The sequence below is a fragment of the Macrotis lagotis genome, chromosome X (genome assembly GCF_037893015.1).
Source record: "Macrotis lagotis isolate mMagLag1 chromosome X, bilby.v1.9.chrom.fasta, whole genome shotgun sequence".
NCBI lineage: Eukaryota > Metazoa > Chordata > Mammalia > Peramelemorphia > Peramelidae > Macrotis > Macrotis lagotis.
In genome coordinates, this window is record NC_133666.1 from 448,540,658 (window position 1) to 448,556,512 (window position 15,855).

Consider the following 15,855-nt stretch of genomic DNA (forward strand, 5'->3'; position numbering starts at 1 on the left):
AGATTTCCCTTTGTCATTCCCCCAGGTTTGGTTCATTTCCTTATTATTACCTTTGTTCAATTTCCATTTGATTTTCTCAGAATTTAGATTATTTGCCCAGCACCATTTAGCCAGTATCTATCAGAAGTAGACCTTAAACCCAGGTCTTCTTGACCTGGATAGGTCTTGAGCTGATCTCTATCCACTATCCTATGTTGCCTTTCTCTGAGGCCGACTATGAATACTGTGAGGTGCAAGTGTAGCTTGACTGGCTTGCCCATTTTAACAAGGTATTAATTCTCATTTTCTTGTTTTTCTTTTCAGTATCCAGAGAGAAACTCCAGCAGCAGATCATTAAACAGGTATATATTTTGCACTCTTACTCTAATATTGAGCTTTTGCTTTGATTTTGAAAAACCTGACATTTGTAACTGAACAACATTTGGATTTGGAGCTTTTGGGTAATGAGGAGAAATCAGATTTGGTGGTCATGCCAACTATTCCTATCTTCTTTGCACTCTCTCTTACTATTGACCAAAGAAATAAGAAATGGAGAAGAGAAACTGATATGCCAATGAAATGGAATTCTGGAATCCAAACATTCCCCCAATCACATCATTATCCTTTACTGATAGAACCAAAACTGCAAGTGGATACTTTTATCTCATTTTCCCCAAACAAGTACAACTGTCTCGTATAATCTTCCCAAGATTCAGCTCTCAGAAGTAAGAACTAAGATTTTACTTTGCATTACTGCTCCTCTCTCAAAGTCTTTAAATATATATAGTATTCCCCACTTGACTAGCACAAACTTTCAGAGATTTATTTTTTTAAATCTGGTCTTATGATATCAATGCTATAGGTAACCATGTAGAAAATTCCTCAACCAACCAATCAACAAGTATTTATCATAAATCTGCTATGTTCTAGGCTCCATGCTAACCACTGAGTCACAAATGTGGTATACATATGGGATATCTCTGCCTAGAGTATGGTATTTCATCCAACCTGCATTGGCATCTAACTTGCTCATCCCAACTTACCCTCACATTGACAGGTGCAGATTCCTACAGAAGGATTCCAACACATAAGTTATACTCAGACTCTTTCAGGCTACTAAATTAACCCTATTTGGAGGGGATACATTACTCCTCGTCACCACTTAATACCTTCAGCCCCAACCAGCACACTTCCATTTACACAAAACTAACTGAATAATGATAGCACTTTTGGAACTTAAACATAATCTTCTTACTTAGCAATAAGGCTAAAAAATCAACAACACAAATACTAAGGTTAAAGCAAATACATTTATAGTAAATACATTAGTTTATCCACATAAACCTAAGACTTGCTCTCCTAGGTTTGAGTGGTTGAGTCTCCAATTAATTGGGAATCTTATAGCTGAAGATTTCTGTCAGCTGACTGTTTTGGTTAGTCCTTTTTCTCCATACAGCTCCTATAAAGCTAATCTTTTTATCCTCATACTGTTTCTTCAGTCTTCAATTTTCATTAGTTACTTTCTTCAGTGTCTTCAGTGACTTAAATTAGAGCCTTCTGGCACTCACTCACCTTTTATTTAGGAGGTTAAAAGCTTAAAATAATCTCTCCATGCTATCAGAAATCCTTATTTAATGACCCAGTAGTCTCCAGTTGCAATGATTTTTTTTAAAATTCTATGAGTATTTTTACCCTTGTAAGCCTTAAGTTCAATGCAATTCCAAACATTTTAGTTTTCAAATTTCTGTTGTTGTTTAGTTACTTTTCAGTTGTGTCTGACTCTTCATGACCCTATTTTCTTGGCAGAGATTCTAGAGTGGTTTACCATTTCCTTCTCCAGATCATTTAACAAATGAAGAAACAGGCAAACAAGGCTAAGTGACTGACCCAGAGTGACACACCTAATAAATGTCTGCAGTCAGATTTGAACTCTGGAAGATGAGTCTTCCTGACTCTAGGATTGGTATTCTAACCACTGGGCCACCCAACTGCCCAGAGTCTTCAAATAGGTCCACTCTAACAGTCTTTGCTTCTTACAACTTTTTCTTTTTACTTGAATTTTTAGCAGTTATTAATAAATAAACTTTGTACCCCTTTAAAACATAAAATTGTTCACATACAAAAGAAGTATCACCTATGTCCTATGCAATGTAATTTAAACCTTTATATTTATTACAGAGTTTATTCTCTGCCCTATTTGTTATCAAACTATTCACAGCTTATTTGAAAACTGGGTTTCTTTACAAATATACTTTAACAGTTATTATTAAACCAAAGTTTCTTTCCCAGTTCTTTCAGAACAAAAACAATTCACCTTAGAAAAAGTAAATACTTTATATCATTTATGACTTTGGTTATTTTTCTTTACACATTTTTTTTATCCTTTCAGCACCAACCTGCTAATCTTAAAGAGAAAATACATTAAATGAAGGAAAAAACTGAAGGTAGTTCATACCCTAGAACCTATTGCTCGGTCCTGGGAACTCTTCTCTTCCTATATAAAAACTCCCATAAATTCAATTATCTTCTTTATTCACCAGACCTATCTATCCCTGCCCCCCCCCTTCTCCTAAGCTATACTTCCACATTACATATTGACTTTTGGTCATCTCAGACTGAGGGTCCCATAGGTATCTTGCACTCAACATGTCCAAAACAGAACTCATTAATTTTATCCCCTAAACTCTGTCCCCTTCCATACTGTCAAGGATATCACCATCTTCCAAACATCCATGTTTAAAGTCTTAAGAGTCATCCTCTATCCTTCATTCTCACTTATCCAGTGTATCAAATCTGTTGTCAAATCTTGTGCTGTCACATTATCTTGAATATATCCCTTTCCACAGCCATCACTCTAATTCAGTCTCTCCCTTTCACATGTTTTTCTCACTCTAATCTGCATTCCACTCAGCAGCTAAGTTGAATTTCCTAAAATGCAGATGTCTCTTCCCCTTGCCTCATAAACTCCAGAGGCTCCCTATTACTTCCCTGTTGAGTAATGCTCTCTATTTCACATTTAAAGCCTTTCTCAACTTAGTCCTCTTCTACCTTTCCATTTTTCTTACATTTACTCCCCATCTCATTATCTGGTACCAAGTTTCACTAACCTACTTGCTATTCCCAGACAACATCCCTCCATTTCCTGGTTCCATCCTTTGTTGCATTATAATTCCCTCCATGTCTGGAATGCTATCCCTCCTCACTTCTACCTCTAAGTTCCCTCCAGACCCAGCTCAAATCTAACTTTCTGTGGGGTCCTTCCCATAAAATTCCTTCTCTTTGAGATGATCTTCCATCTGTTCTGTGTATGTATGTTTGTGTTTGTGTGTATTTGCATATATGTTGGTATAGTATAAATTTTGTTTGAATAATTATTTGCATGTCCCTTTGATTCACTTTTGATTAGTTTGTAGTCCTTTATTATCTTTTATCAAGACTATTACAATAGGCTCCTAATTGACACCTCTTTCCAATCCATTCTCCACATAGTTGCCAAAAAGATTTTCCTAAAGCCCATGCATTATCATGTCATTCCCATGCTCAGTAAACTCTAGTTCAAATCTCATTTCAACTTTATTTCATTCTTTCTATAATTTATGTTTTGAGTTTTTTAATGTCAATTTTAAGAGAGTAGTATCTATTATTGTCAAGGATAATGTGTTTGGCTTTCTTTATATCTTCTGTATGTTTCACAATACCTGATTACAAAGAAAATGTTTAATAAATTCTTGTTTATTTATTGGCAGTTTAACTGGGAAGATAATATGTATATACAGAGGTACATATAAAACTTTTTTTAAGTCACAAGATACCTTTTGGAAGAAATCACTGTTAGCTGGGAAGGATGGGACCAGAAAAGGTTCACCAGAAAATATGCTGTGCTTAAGTAGAATCTTCTAGGAAACCAGGGTGTTGCAATAGTCCAAGGTGAATAGAGAGGGTTTATCAGACATTCAGAAGAGCCTCAGGTGAGGAATAACAAGGAGGCCAGTTTGGCTGGTCTATAAAGTTTGTAAAGGGAAGTAAAACATGGTAAACCTGGACAAATAAGGTAGGACCAGGATGTAAAGTGTTTTAAATGTCAAACACAGAGTTTATATTTTACCCTAGAGGTAATAGGGAATCACTGAAGTTTATTGAAGATTACTACTTCTGTTTCCCCCTTCCTATTGCTAGGCTTCTGGAGCTCTACAAGGCAACAGCTCCTCAAAGAAGCTATATGTTAACCCAAGTCAGACACCTAGAGAAGTTGCACAAGCAGAAGTCCTCATGGCTTATACCCTATCACCCACCTCCCCTCCACACCCTCCTGTCATTACCTCATGATTACAACATGTACTCCTTTACAATAATTTCTGCATTGACACCCCACCTATATTTTAGCTATTTATGGGGAATAATAAGTAATACCAGAGGAATAGGCATGAATGGATTATTATTTTAAAATAGTCTTCTTTTAAACTTCCCTAATTCTGGAGAGATCATCTTTCCAATCATCCAGGTTTGCACCCTGGATCATCCTCAGGACTTCACTGTCTTATACCTCAAATATCCAGTCAGTTGTTAGATCTTGTCATTTCTGCCTTCACATCACCTCATGTGTTCATCCCTTTCTCTCTTTCTCTCCAACTGACTTATCAGCTTAATTCAGTCCTTTATTATCTCTCACTTAGACTATTACAATAGGCTCCTAATTGTCATCCCCACCTCTCCAATCCATGCTCCATCTGGTTGCCAAAAGGATTTTTCTAAAATCCATGTATGATCATGTCATTCCCTTACCCAATAAGCTCTCTACTGATTCAAATCTCATTTCATCTTTATTTCATTCTTTCTGTAATTTATATTTTATGTGTTTTATAATGTTAATTATTAAGAGAGTAGTATCTATTACAATATACATATATATAGAAATTTAATTTGTACAAAATATTGAACAATAATCAAAAATTATCTGCTGATAGGGTCTGCAAGCAAAAAGTATGAAGAACTCTTGTCCATATCACTAGTTAACATTATAGACATTTGTTTATAATACAATACACTTGATCTTTATCCACAAACGTAAATCTCCATGTTTTCCTACTCATCTAGCACAAGTTGTCATTCATCCTTGCCAAGAGTATATTTTTCAAGGCAACATTTATGGGGTGACATAGTATCTTCCATGCCAGTAAAGGGTATATTTTAACATGGTTTCTTATGTCTTGTCAACACTTCCTCCAAATAAAAAGACAAGAGAATTTTTATCCATAACTATGATCTTATTTTGCCTAATAAATAAAAGAAAAAATCAAATACCTTTTAATTTATTGATCTTTAAAAATAAAAATCTTTTACTCTTTTAGCTAATGTAATATTCTCTCAGTTCAAATGGCAATTCTAGTCTTTGAATAGACATTTCAATATTTTAAATTACTGTTATTTATATCTCAGTAAACTATTTCAGTATTTCATAGAATGCTAAAGCTGAATGGGGGCCCTTAAGGTCATCTAATCCACGCCCTTCATTTTATTTCTAAGACCACAAAGTGAAGGAGAACCAAAGTTGAAATAGTTTGTCAAAGGTCACACAGCTAGTTAGTGACAGACTCAGGACTGGAATCCAAATCTCCTGACTCCTAGGTCAATGGTCTTTTCTCAAATACCATGATATTCCTCCCTGTTACTACTGGAGCATTGGAATCTTTTTCTCATACTTCCTGCTATGTAGCCTAAGAAAAAACATATAAATCTTTATATGACTTTTTCCTTTAGGATTCTATTTACAGCTATTAGCAAAACATCAAAATATTTTGGGAGGTTGGGCAGCTGTTCATAGATACTGCATTACCACCGTTGGATATTAGTTTCAGTTGAAGAGTTGAAATACAGATTTCTGTACATTAAAGTCATACAGTTTAGCCTATAAAGGCAGAACCTAAATCTTCATTGATGAACACAAGAAAAATATTTCAATCAGCATTTATTAAGCACCTAATGTGTGACTGACCCCGAGCTGAGTGCTACAAAGATAGAAATGAAATAATCTCTGTCCCCAGAAGCATACATTCTAATGGGAGTAATAACAAGTACCTATATATGAGTATAAATGAATTCAAAATTTTAGTTGGGAAGGCTCCAATAGCTAGGGGAAATCAGAAAAGTCTTCATGAAAAAGGTAGAGCTTAAGATGAAAATTAAGAAAATGAGAGTGAGGTTCCAATTTTAACAACGCTCTGCCCCCATCTGCTTCCTCTATATCAGCTATTCTTTTACACTTCATTTGTATGGAAATAATCTCTCCTTTTCCTACCCAAGTTTTCTTTTTAGAATCACCCTATCATATACAACTTTGTCCCAACCTTTCTTTTAAACTACCACACTAATGATGGAAGTTTTAAGAATACTGATAACATTTTCATGCAAAAAAGTAAGCAATTTGACATCAATGAGTCCATTATACTTAGCCTTTAATGTTTTCTTTATTTTTCTTTGATTTTTTCATTAAGTCCTGGTCTTTTTGTCACAAATACCTGAAAGTCTTTCAGTTCATCAAATATCCATTTTATTAATTTCAGGTTTAATTTCAGCTTAATTGAGTAAGGTCACAATCCCAACTCTTTTGCTCTTTGAAATATAATTTTCTTAAGACCTATAGACTTTTAGTGTAGGAGCTACTAGGTCTTGTGAAATCTTGACTTTTTCTACACTATTAAAATTGGGGGGTTGTTGTTGTTGTTTGCAATATCTTCTCTGGGAGTTTTGAACTTGGCTATGACATTTCTGTAAATTTTCCTTCTGGGATCTCTTTCAGGTGGTAAATGGTAGAGTTTTTTTTTTTTCTATTTCAACTTCATCCTCTTGTTCTAGAACTTTAGGGCAATTTTCCTTAAGAATTTCTTGTAATTCAGAACTAGTTTCCTTTTTGAAAAAAAGTCATAACTTTCAGGTAGTCCAACAATTCTTTTTTTGTTTTGCTTTGTTTTTGCAAGGCAATGGGGTTAAACAACTTGCCCAAGGTCACACAGCTAGGAAATTATTAAGTGACTGAGGTCACATTTGAACTTATGTCCTCTTGACTCCAGGGCCAGTGTTCTATCCACTGCACCACCTAACTTTGCCCCCAAGTCCAACAGTTCTTAAACTAGTCTTCCTCAATCTCTTCTCCAGATCAGTTGTTTTTCTAATGAGATTTTTCAGATATTCTTCTATTTTTCTTGTTGTCTTCGGTTCCTCTTACCCAATTCTAGTTTTCAAGGAGCTATTTTTTTTTTGCAAGGTAATGGGGTTAATTGGCTTGCCCATGGCCACACAGCTAGGAAATTATTAAGTGTCTGAGGCCTGATATGAACTCAGGTACTCCTGACTCCAGGGTCGGTGCTCTATCCACTGCGCCACCTAGCTGCCCAAGTTATTTTTTTCATTAAGATTTTTTACCTTTTTCCAGCTTTCTTTTCATAATTTTCTTGGATTACTTTTATTTTTTTCCTAATTTTTTCCCTCAATCTCTCTTATTTGATTTTTGAATTCCTTTTTAACTTCTTCCAAGAACTCTTTTTGGGCTTGTAGGAGTGGATTTTTTTAACCTCACTAACTTCCTCTAAATATGATCCCAGATCATCTTTTATGCCATAGTAGCTATCTATGCTAGTTTCTTTTCCCTTTTCTTTATTCATTGTTTGTTTTATTTTCTTTTTAGCAATTTATTATTACAATCAAATTTTAATCCTGAATTTGAGGCAATGTTGCCCCAGGTCTCGGGTCCTCCTTAATATTATTTTATTAATTCTGTCTAGGGGCTCAGAATCAAGGACTCCTCAGTAAAAGTTAGTGAGATGAAATTTCTCGAGGCTTCATCTGCTTTCTGATGGAGCTGCCCCTCAGGTACTGCCATTTAATGATTCAGTGGAGTCAACCTGAAAGTGTCTACCTTCTACTCTGGTCAAAAAGTCTCTAGAGGTCATGTCTTTGCTGAGACCCTTTCAAATTGTCTTAGGAGAACAGATGCTTTCCCTTTTATTTTTGCTGCTCTGTGTTCATTTCATGGCCATGTTTTATCTGCTTGTGGAAGAAATTTGGAGATCTACTGAAAATTTCTGATCTAATGCCGCCACCATCTTTCCAAAATTCGATGTCAGGAACCAAGCCAAAGATGGAGATGAGAAAGAAATACATGTTAACAACTGGAACAATCAGTGCAATACTATTAAAATGAAGTGTATTGTGAAACAAAGCAAATAGACCAGTATGCCTGGGTAAGGGAGAGTATGTTGAGAAAAATTATATGTAAGAATTCTGGAACTGTTAAAAGGGGTCATCTTATGAAGTTTTAACTGTCAAATATAGACGTTTATATTTTGATTTGTTGTATTGCTGTTTAGTCATTTCAGTTGTGTCTAATTCTTTGTAACCCTTTTGAGATTTTTCTGACAAAGATCCTGGAGTAATTTGACATTTCCTTCTCCACCTTATTTTATAGATGAGAAAACTGAGACAAATAGGGTTAAATAACTTGCCCGGGGTCATACAGCTAGACTAGATCTGAATTCATGATGCTGTCTCCCTGACTTCCAGCACTTTAACAACTAGAGTAATAAGATGACAAGATTGCACAGGTAGTAAACTGAGGCAGGATAAAACACTAGACCTGTATATAACCTGATAGATCAATTCATCCATTACATTCCTTTTTTCCAATGAGAAAACTAAAATCTCTCAAGGTCAAGTGATTTATAAAGGATCAACAAATCATTAGATTAGAGCTGAGATCAGAAAAATCAGTATTTTCCTAATTGAAAATTTTACTGTTTGTTTCTTCCATTACACAGTGGAACCACTTAGGAAATGTATTTCACTCATGAGTTTTTTAGAAGAAGAGCACATATTTTTTTTTCTTTTGAACTTATAGTTTGTATTTTTTGTTGGAACAGAGTTAAACATGAGCTAATACAATAGGCATCATCTATTTAATTTATTTCCATTTTGAAATTGAGACAAGAACTGAAACTGCAATTTCTTTAAATAGCTTTTTGTTTGTTTCTGAGTTTAATTCTTGATAAGTATTTTCTTTTTATTATAAATAGGATAAACAACACAGAAATCCCTACCAGAGAAAAATATACTATAGAACATTGTCATACAGAAGTTTTATCCTGAAATCAATTTGAGCTGCCTCTTTACATAGTATTATTATACTGAAATTGAAAATCCAATGTTCTTTCATTAGGTGGAGTATTAAATGCTCATTCACAAAGGATGTAGAAATTGAAAGCTAAAGTGAATACTTCCACCAACATGCCAATAGTTAGCAGGTTTGGGTAGTCCATGGCTCCTTTTACCACACCTGAGCTCAGAGAACAAACAACTACTTGAGTTCTCTAGAGAATATATTGAATTCTTGGCTATGTGATTCACTGGGGAAATTAGTGATTTTTTAAAAATAACTTCTTAACGATATTGTTTACTAGGCCAAGACAAAAATTAGCTATCAGTGAGCCACATGGCTATCAGAATAGGATCCCAAAATATTATCTCAGAATAAATCCATAACCCCATTCTTTTTCCTGTTAACATTATAACTTCATGAAAATTATCTTTTTAAATTTAGTTTATTTTATTGATACCTTTTTATCAACATCCTCTTCCCACTCATATATCCCACTATAAAAAAGAAGAAAAAGGAAAAATTATTCAACAAAACTAATAAAATATCTGCAGCTTATTGCAAAGGATGGGGGGGGGTTCACTCCCATCTCTCCTTCAGGTTAGAACTGGATAATTATAATTGCTCAGAATTCAGTTTCAAATTTTGTTTTGTTTTTCCATCTACATTATTGTATTTATTGTATAGACTACTTTCCTGATTCTGCCTTCTTCCCTTTGTGTCAGTTCTTGCAAGTCCTACTACACTTCCCCATAGTCTTCATATCTAACATTTTATAGTAAAATAATATTCCACTAAATTTATGGAGCACAATTTGTTAGCTGTTCCCAAAAAGACTGGCTACTATAAAAATGTTGTTGTAAATCTTTTTATCATTGCACTTTTTTCTTTCTTTGGTTAGCATTGGGATTTCTAGTAGTTAACAAATATGGACAATTTAGTCATTTTCTTAGTGTAATTCCAAATTACTTTACAGAAGTTAGATCAATTCTTGGCATGTGTCTTTAATAGGAATGAACTTAAAGCACTGAAAAAATGTTCTCCAAATTTAATTCTTTTTAATTTAGTAAGCAGTGATTCGTTGGTGCATGGAAAAGAGTCCTAAATTTGAAGTCAAAAGACATGAGTTTGAATCCCAGTTCTTTCACCTACCTGTTATGTGACTGTCAAATACTTAAGTTTTCTAGACCCCAGTTGCGTGAAATGGTATCAAATGAGTAGATGAAGCTAGATCAACTTTAAGTTTCTTTCCATTCATCTAACCATGATCCTTTAGAACTAAGAGTCTCTCACAATACAAGACACTTCTCTAGCTCTTAGGGACACAAGAAAAATAAAAATAAAAACAGACTCTGCCCTCAAGGAGCTTATATTCTTTCAGGGGGGGAATAGATAAGTAAAAATGGAGTAATAGTTAAGTAATTTTGTGGGGAACACTGGCAATTGGGGGTAACAAGAAAAGGTCTCAGAGAGGAAGAAATAACACTTAAGCTGAGATTTGAGGGGTGCTGCCAAGAGAAAGAGATAAAAAGGAAGAACATGCCAGAAAGGCATGACAGATAGCCAGGACAAATGTATACAGAGGCGGGGATGGAATATCTCATATGGGAAGCAGCAAGTAGGCCAATTTAACCAATTAAAATAATGAAAATATAGTTGGTTAGAGACAAAACTGAATGCTTTAAATAAATTCATTTTTGACCTCCCCACTGATTTGGGAATTTGTTTTGGGGTGATTTGGGGAGGGTGATATTTTGGCAATAAAGATACAGCTGATGGTCTGTTTTTTAGTTGTTGGAAATCATTAAGTAATTCTGTAAATATAAAAGTTTTATGCTAACTGTAGTTTAGAGGATTTTGTGCTTTATTTTAAAGTTTTTTCAATACAGGGGATAACAGCATAGTATAATACTTTATTTGGAAATAATGCATTTAACTTAGAAATTGTCTTTAAATGAAAGGTACGCCATCATCCTAAACTAATTCAGAATCTGTAAGCATAGCCAAGATAGTCACTGACAACTACAACTTTGATTAAATTGCTTAAGATATTCAATATTTCAATATGGGGAATTTGCTTTGCCTGACTATGCATATTTGTTACCAGGTTTTTGCTTTTCATTTTGGGGGAGGTGCCTAGTGGGAGAAAAGTGAAAAAGATAAAAAAATAAATGTTTGTTAATTTTTTAAAAATTAAAATACTATTCTATCAATGAATATTAAATATTTTCATTGTATACATTTTAAATGTGTAAAATTTTATTTTAAAATTATATTTGAAGACATTCTAAAGTTGTCCTTTGATACTAATATTATTTCTGGACCCCAGTTTCCTCTATTTTAAAATGGATTATACCTGATGATCATTAAGACTCGTTCCCCAATTTTAAATCCATGCTGCTCTGATTTGATATTTTTAGAAATAAGTAATTTTGGCCTAATAGAATCAAAATGCTTCTCTTTTTATTTTTTTTTTTTAAGTGTGTGTTGCAAAGTATTCCCTTTTAAGGCACTAAAATATCACATAGGACCAGGGAAGTACTGGCCTGGAAATGACTCTTGAAAACGGAGCTCTTGGTTTCCTTCTTAATTACTAAAGTCACATTGCTATGTTTAGTATTTGCAAAGTATTTACAGAGCTTTAAAACCTTATTAATCAGACATTAGAAAAGTTCATTAAGTGTGTCTTACAAGGTTTGCATTTGTCACAAATTCTGCATAAATTTCAGTATCATAGATCTGACTTTCCAGATCTAGGCATCAGTGACAATGAGTGTCACTTATTTCTCACAGGTGGAGCACACAACCTTTCTGTAGTAGAAGATTTCCTCTCTCCCTTTCTCTTGAAACTTCCACTTTAAAATGAGCAGTGAAGTGTTGTAATATTTCATGTACTGTTCTATTTGTTTCTTCACTAACCTTCATTGATCTGGAAAATTTTCACCCTCACAAATGAAAATATCTTAACTCACCCAATTACACATCAATCAGAAACAAAGTTAATTAACACTTGGTCTTTCTACCTTGACTCCCTAGTTTCAGAAATTTCTTATTTCTTAAACAAAAGATTACCTTGAGTAAGGTTATATGTATTTGTTTATGAGAGAAAAGATGGAGAGGGAGAGAGAAATATGGAATAACAAGAATAAAAACAAATAGCATTTATATAGGTCTTTAAGGCAGATAAAACTCTTTACAAATATTCTGGAAAGTAGGTATTCTTACTGTCCCCATTTTACAGATGAGGTAACTGAGGCAGACAAAAAGGTTGAATGATTTTCAGGGGGTCACACAGACAATAAGTGTCTCAGGTTACATATAAACTCAAATCTTCCCAACTTCAGATCGAGCCCTCATCCCTTCCCACCTAGCAAGGAGCTGGGGTATAGTGGGAAAAGAATAGACTATGTGACTTTGAACAAGAGGAAAACTTGGTTTTTTTTTTATTTGTAGAGTGGATTGTATTAGTACCTTCTAATAATATGCATTATATGGATGCATATGTGGATATATGTGTATGTCAAAGGACTTCTGAAGTGTCATCCATCCTTCCAAGTCACACAAACGTGATTGATAGTTGTCCTTTGTTCTTGAGGAAGACCAAAGTGACATCACTATGTTAGAGTCAAGTTGCAATGGGTCTGATGGTGGCTGATTGGACCAGTAGGAGCATGGAATGTTCTTCCATAGATCAGGTACAAATAGGGCTCAAACATAACAATTAATTATTGCCCAAATGAACTAATGACATCCTGATACCCAGAAAGTATTAAATCATTACAAAAAGAAGTGGGCAGCCCACATCCTAGAAAAATCTGGCCTATGATTTCATTAGTTCTCCTTGGTTTTCCTACAAAAAGTTGAGAAGCAGGTGAATTTATAATTGAAAGATAAGTCTTATTCTAAACCATAAACAGAAACCATTCTCCAAGGCCAAACACTAAAGCTCCCCACCCCAGAAACATCTAGTAGCCAGGGGAAGGACAAGGCATCTGAGTCCTGATATTGCGACCTTGACTTTTCCCAGAAGTTACAATCCCACCTGCCTCACTGAGTGAAACTTGGGGCTTCAGCCAAGGCTAGGAAGTGAATGCTGTGAATCTGTATTCTCACTGTATGGATGGCCGTGGAATCTCGCCTTCTGCCACTGGGAGCTGGTAAGCAAACTTGCTTGCCAGTCTGCAGTGAACTTTAGAACTTCTAATTTTAACATGGGATTGCATTACCTTGATCTATTATTATCGAAATAACCTGACCCAAGAAGGTGGTTTTGACTTATAGACATCTTTCCATTTGAAATCAGCACTAATAGGTCAGGGAAAGATCCCATCCCTTTCATCCCCTTTAAAGGTTCTCTTCTAGAATTGGAAGTTGCACATTTTAAAAATCTATCCTACTTAGAGGTCCTTTTCTTTTGAAAATGCAGGATAGTAAAGTAGATAGGTTCAAGCCACAGTGACACAAATAATGGGGGTTAGCAATGAAGTAATTAACTAATGAAAGGCTATCCATAATAAAGGTCAGACAGTTCCACACCAGGGAGCTCTTAGGAGCCAGTGATGGACTGGAATGTCAATGTGAAATCTCTATAAAGAAAGCCTTAATAATAGAAAATCCAGAAAGCTGAAACCTCTCTGAATGTCCCTGCCTCTGCAAAAGACATTCATTAAGTATATAATAGATGTTAGGTACTGTGTGAAGGGTGATTTACAAATAATATCTCATTTAATCCTTACAATAACACTGGGATGCTATTCTTATTCCCATTTCACAGTTAAAGAAACTGAAGCAGCAGATAGAGGATCACATTACTAGTTAGTACCTGAGGTAACATTTGAACTCAGGCCTTCCTTCTGACTTCAAGCCCAGTTCTACTTGTACCACCAAACTATCTTTAGGTATACATGGGACAAAGTGTAGAAGGTTGATAGGGATCGTTTTAAGAATTGGTTAAGTCTTGGACCCCAAGATGAATGGCTACAGTTAACATAGTTACTAGTTAGCAGCATTGCCTGAAGTTTTTCTACATAATAGCAAACATCCAGGATTTGGATTTTTTCAATTTATATATGGTTTGGTTTTTTTAAAAAATATTCAATCACAGCCCTGAATTATGACTAACAATTTCTAGGAAAATAAATTGAAGCTGGAAGTTATCATCTGGTCAAACATGGAAGATAGGGAAACTGAAACCTAAAAATTCTAAGTAATTTGTTTAGAAGCAACCAAGAAATTAACAAAACTAGGATTTGAATTCAAGCATCTTGCCATCAAATCCAATGCTCTTTCCACTAAACCCAGTTATTTTCTTTATAAAAACCTATAAAAATTCTTTCCATTCAGTCATTTCAGTCATATCCAACTCTTTGTGACTGTATTTGGGATCTTCTTGGCAAAGACTAAAAAGGTTTGACGTTTCCTCCTCCAAGCCATTTTATAGATAAGGAAACTGAGGCAAACAGGGTTAAGAGACTAGGATCACATAGCATATGTCTAAGGCTGCATTTGAACTCAGGTCTTCCTAGCTTCAAGCCTGGCACTCTATCCACTGTTCCACCTACTTGCCCCGACAAAAACTTCCACAATACCAAACCTGCAGATTATAATAACTATATGTACAGATCTGGGCAGGGAGTTCCACTCTACAAATAAGAAAAACAAGTTTTCCTCTTGTTCAAAGTCACATAGTCTATTCTTTTCCCACTATAGTCCAACTCCTTGCTAGGTGGGAAGTTATGAGGGCTCAATCTGAAGTCAGGAAGATTTGAGTTTATATGTAGCCTGAGACACTTCCTGTCTGTGTGACCCCCTGTGTGACTCCCTTTAATGAAACTTTGAGTTCAATTCCTGATTCTGCTGCATGCTAATTATGTGATCCAGACTATGAATTAGGGAGGAGTTGAAATCATCAGCATCATACTAATGATGGATATCACAGATTTGGGGAGAAGACAAAATGAAAAGGAAGAGATGAAGATAGAAAAGGGAGAATATGATTAGCAAAAGTGATCAAATACTGTGTTTTAGAGTATCAAGATTTCTTTAGCTTTAAGATTTCAAGCTTGTGGTTTAAGCAAAGATTGTTCCATGGGAAGGAGGACCAGTCAGGTACTAGAATCATAGTTCAATATCTCAGTTTAAGCACTGTTAAAAAAAAATACCCTCAATCCTTGGATGAAGTCACTGTTCCAAAGGTTAAAATCCTTTCTTGTGCAGAAGGAAGATAAGAACTCTTCATTCCCAGCTCAGATAAGGTAGGACAGATAGATAAATGGAAGATAAAGAGGGTCAAGAATATCTGAAGAGAAGGAAGAAGATATATACTTAGAATTCCAGAATCTTAAAGCTGAAGGGACTTGATATCATGTAACTCCATCACTCCCTTTATTTTACAGAATAAGATCTTAATTGAGAATTGACCTTGATCATCATCATATCTGAAATACTCAGGTCTTCTTAGACAAATAAGAAAGTTAATATAAACAAATATAAAAGCAAAGCAGATATGTAAATATGTAAATAAATTCCTCATTATAAATAGTCATCTTCAGAGTCATAATTTAGACTACCATCTGGATAATGACATGAGGATTCGAATACCTATTCTGACCTTAGCTTTTGAACTAAACATATAAGTGAAGGTTTCCCTAAGGAAATATTGGGTTATCCTGTACTTAGGGGGCTCTTGCTGATTGAGCTGGACAGCAGTTAATAAGATTTGTAGGTATGGA

At 34.9% G+C, this 15,855-nt stretch overlaps 1 protein-coding gene across 2 annotated transcripts in view; it reads left to right on the top strand.

Moving 5' to 3' along the window:
- The window catches only part of CHST9 (carbohydrate sulfotransferase 9), a 388,835-nt gene that overhangs the window by 361,178 nt on the left and 11,802 nt on the right, over positions 1-15,855 (top strand). For both annotated transcript variants that reach the window (XM_074207181.1, XM_074207182.1), the window contains one exon: positions 304-341. In XM_074207181.1, coding sequence (XP_074063282.1) covers positions 304-341 — 38 coding nt within the window. The remainder of the gene's footprint in view (positions 1-303; positions 342-15,855) is intronic.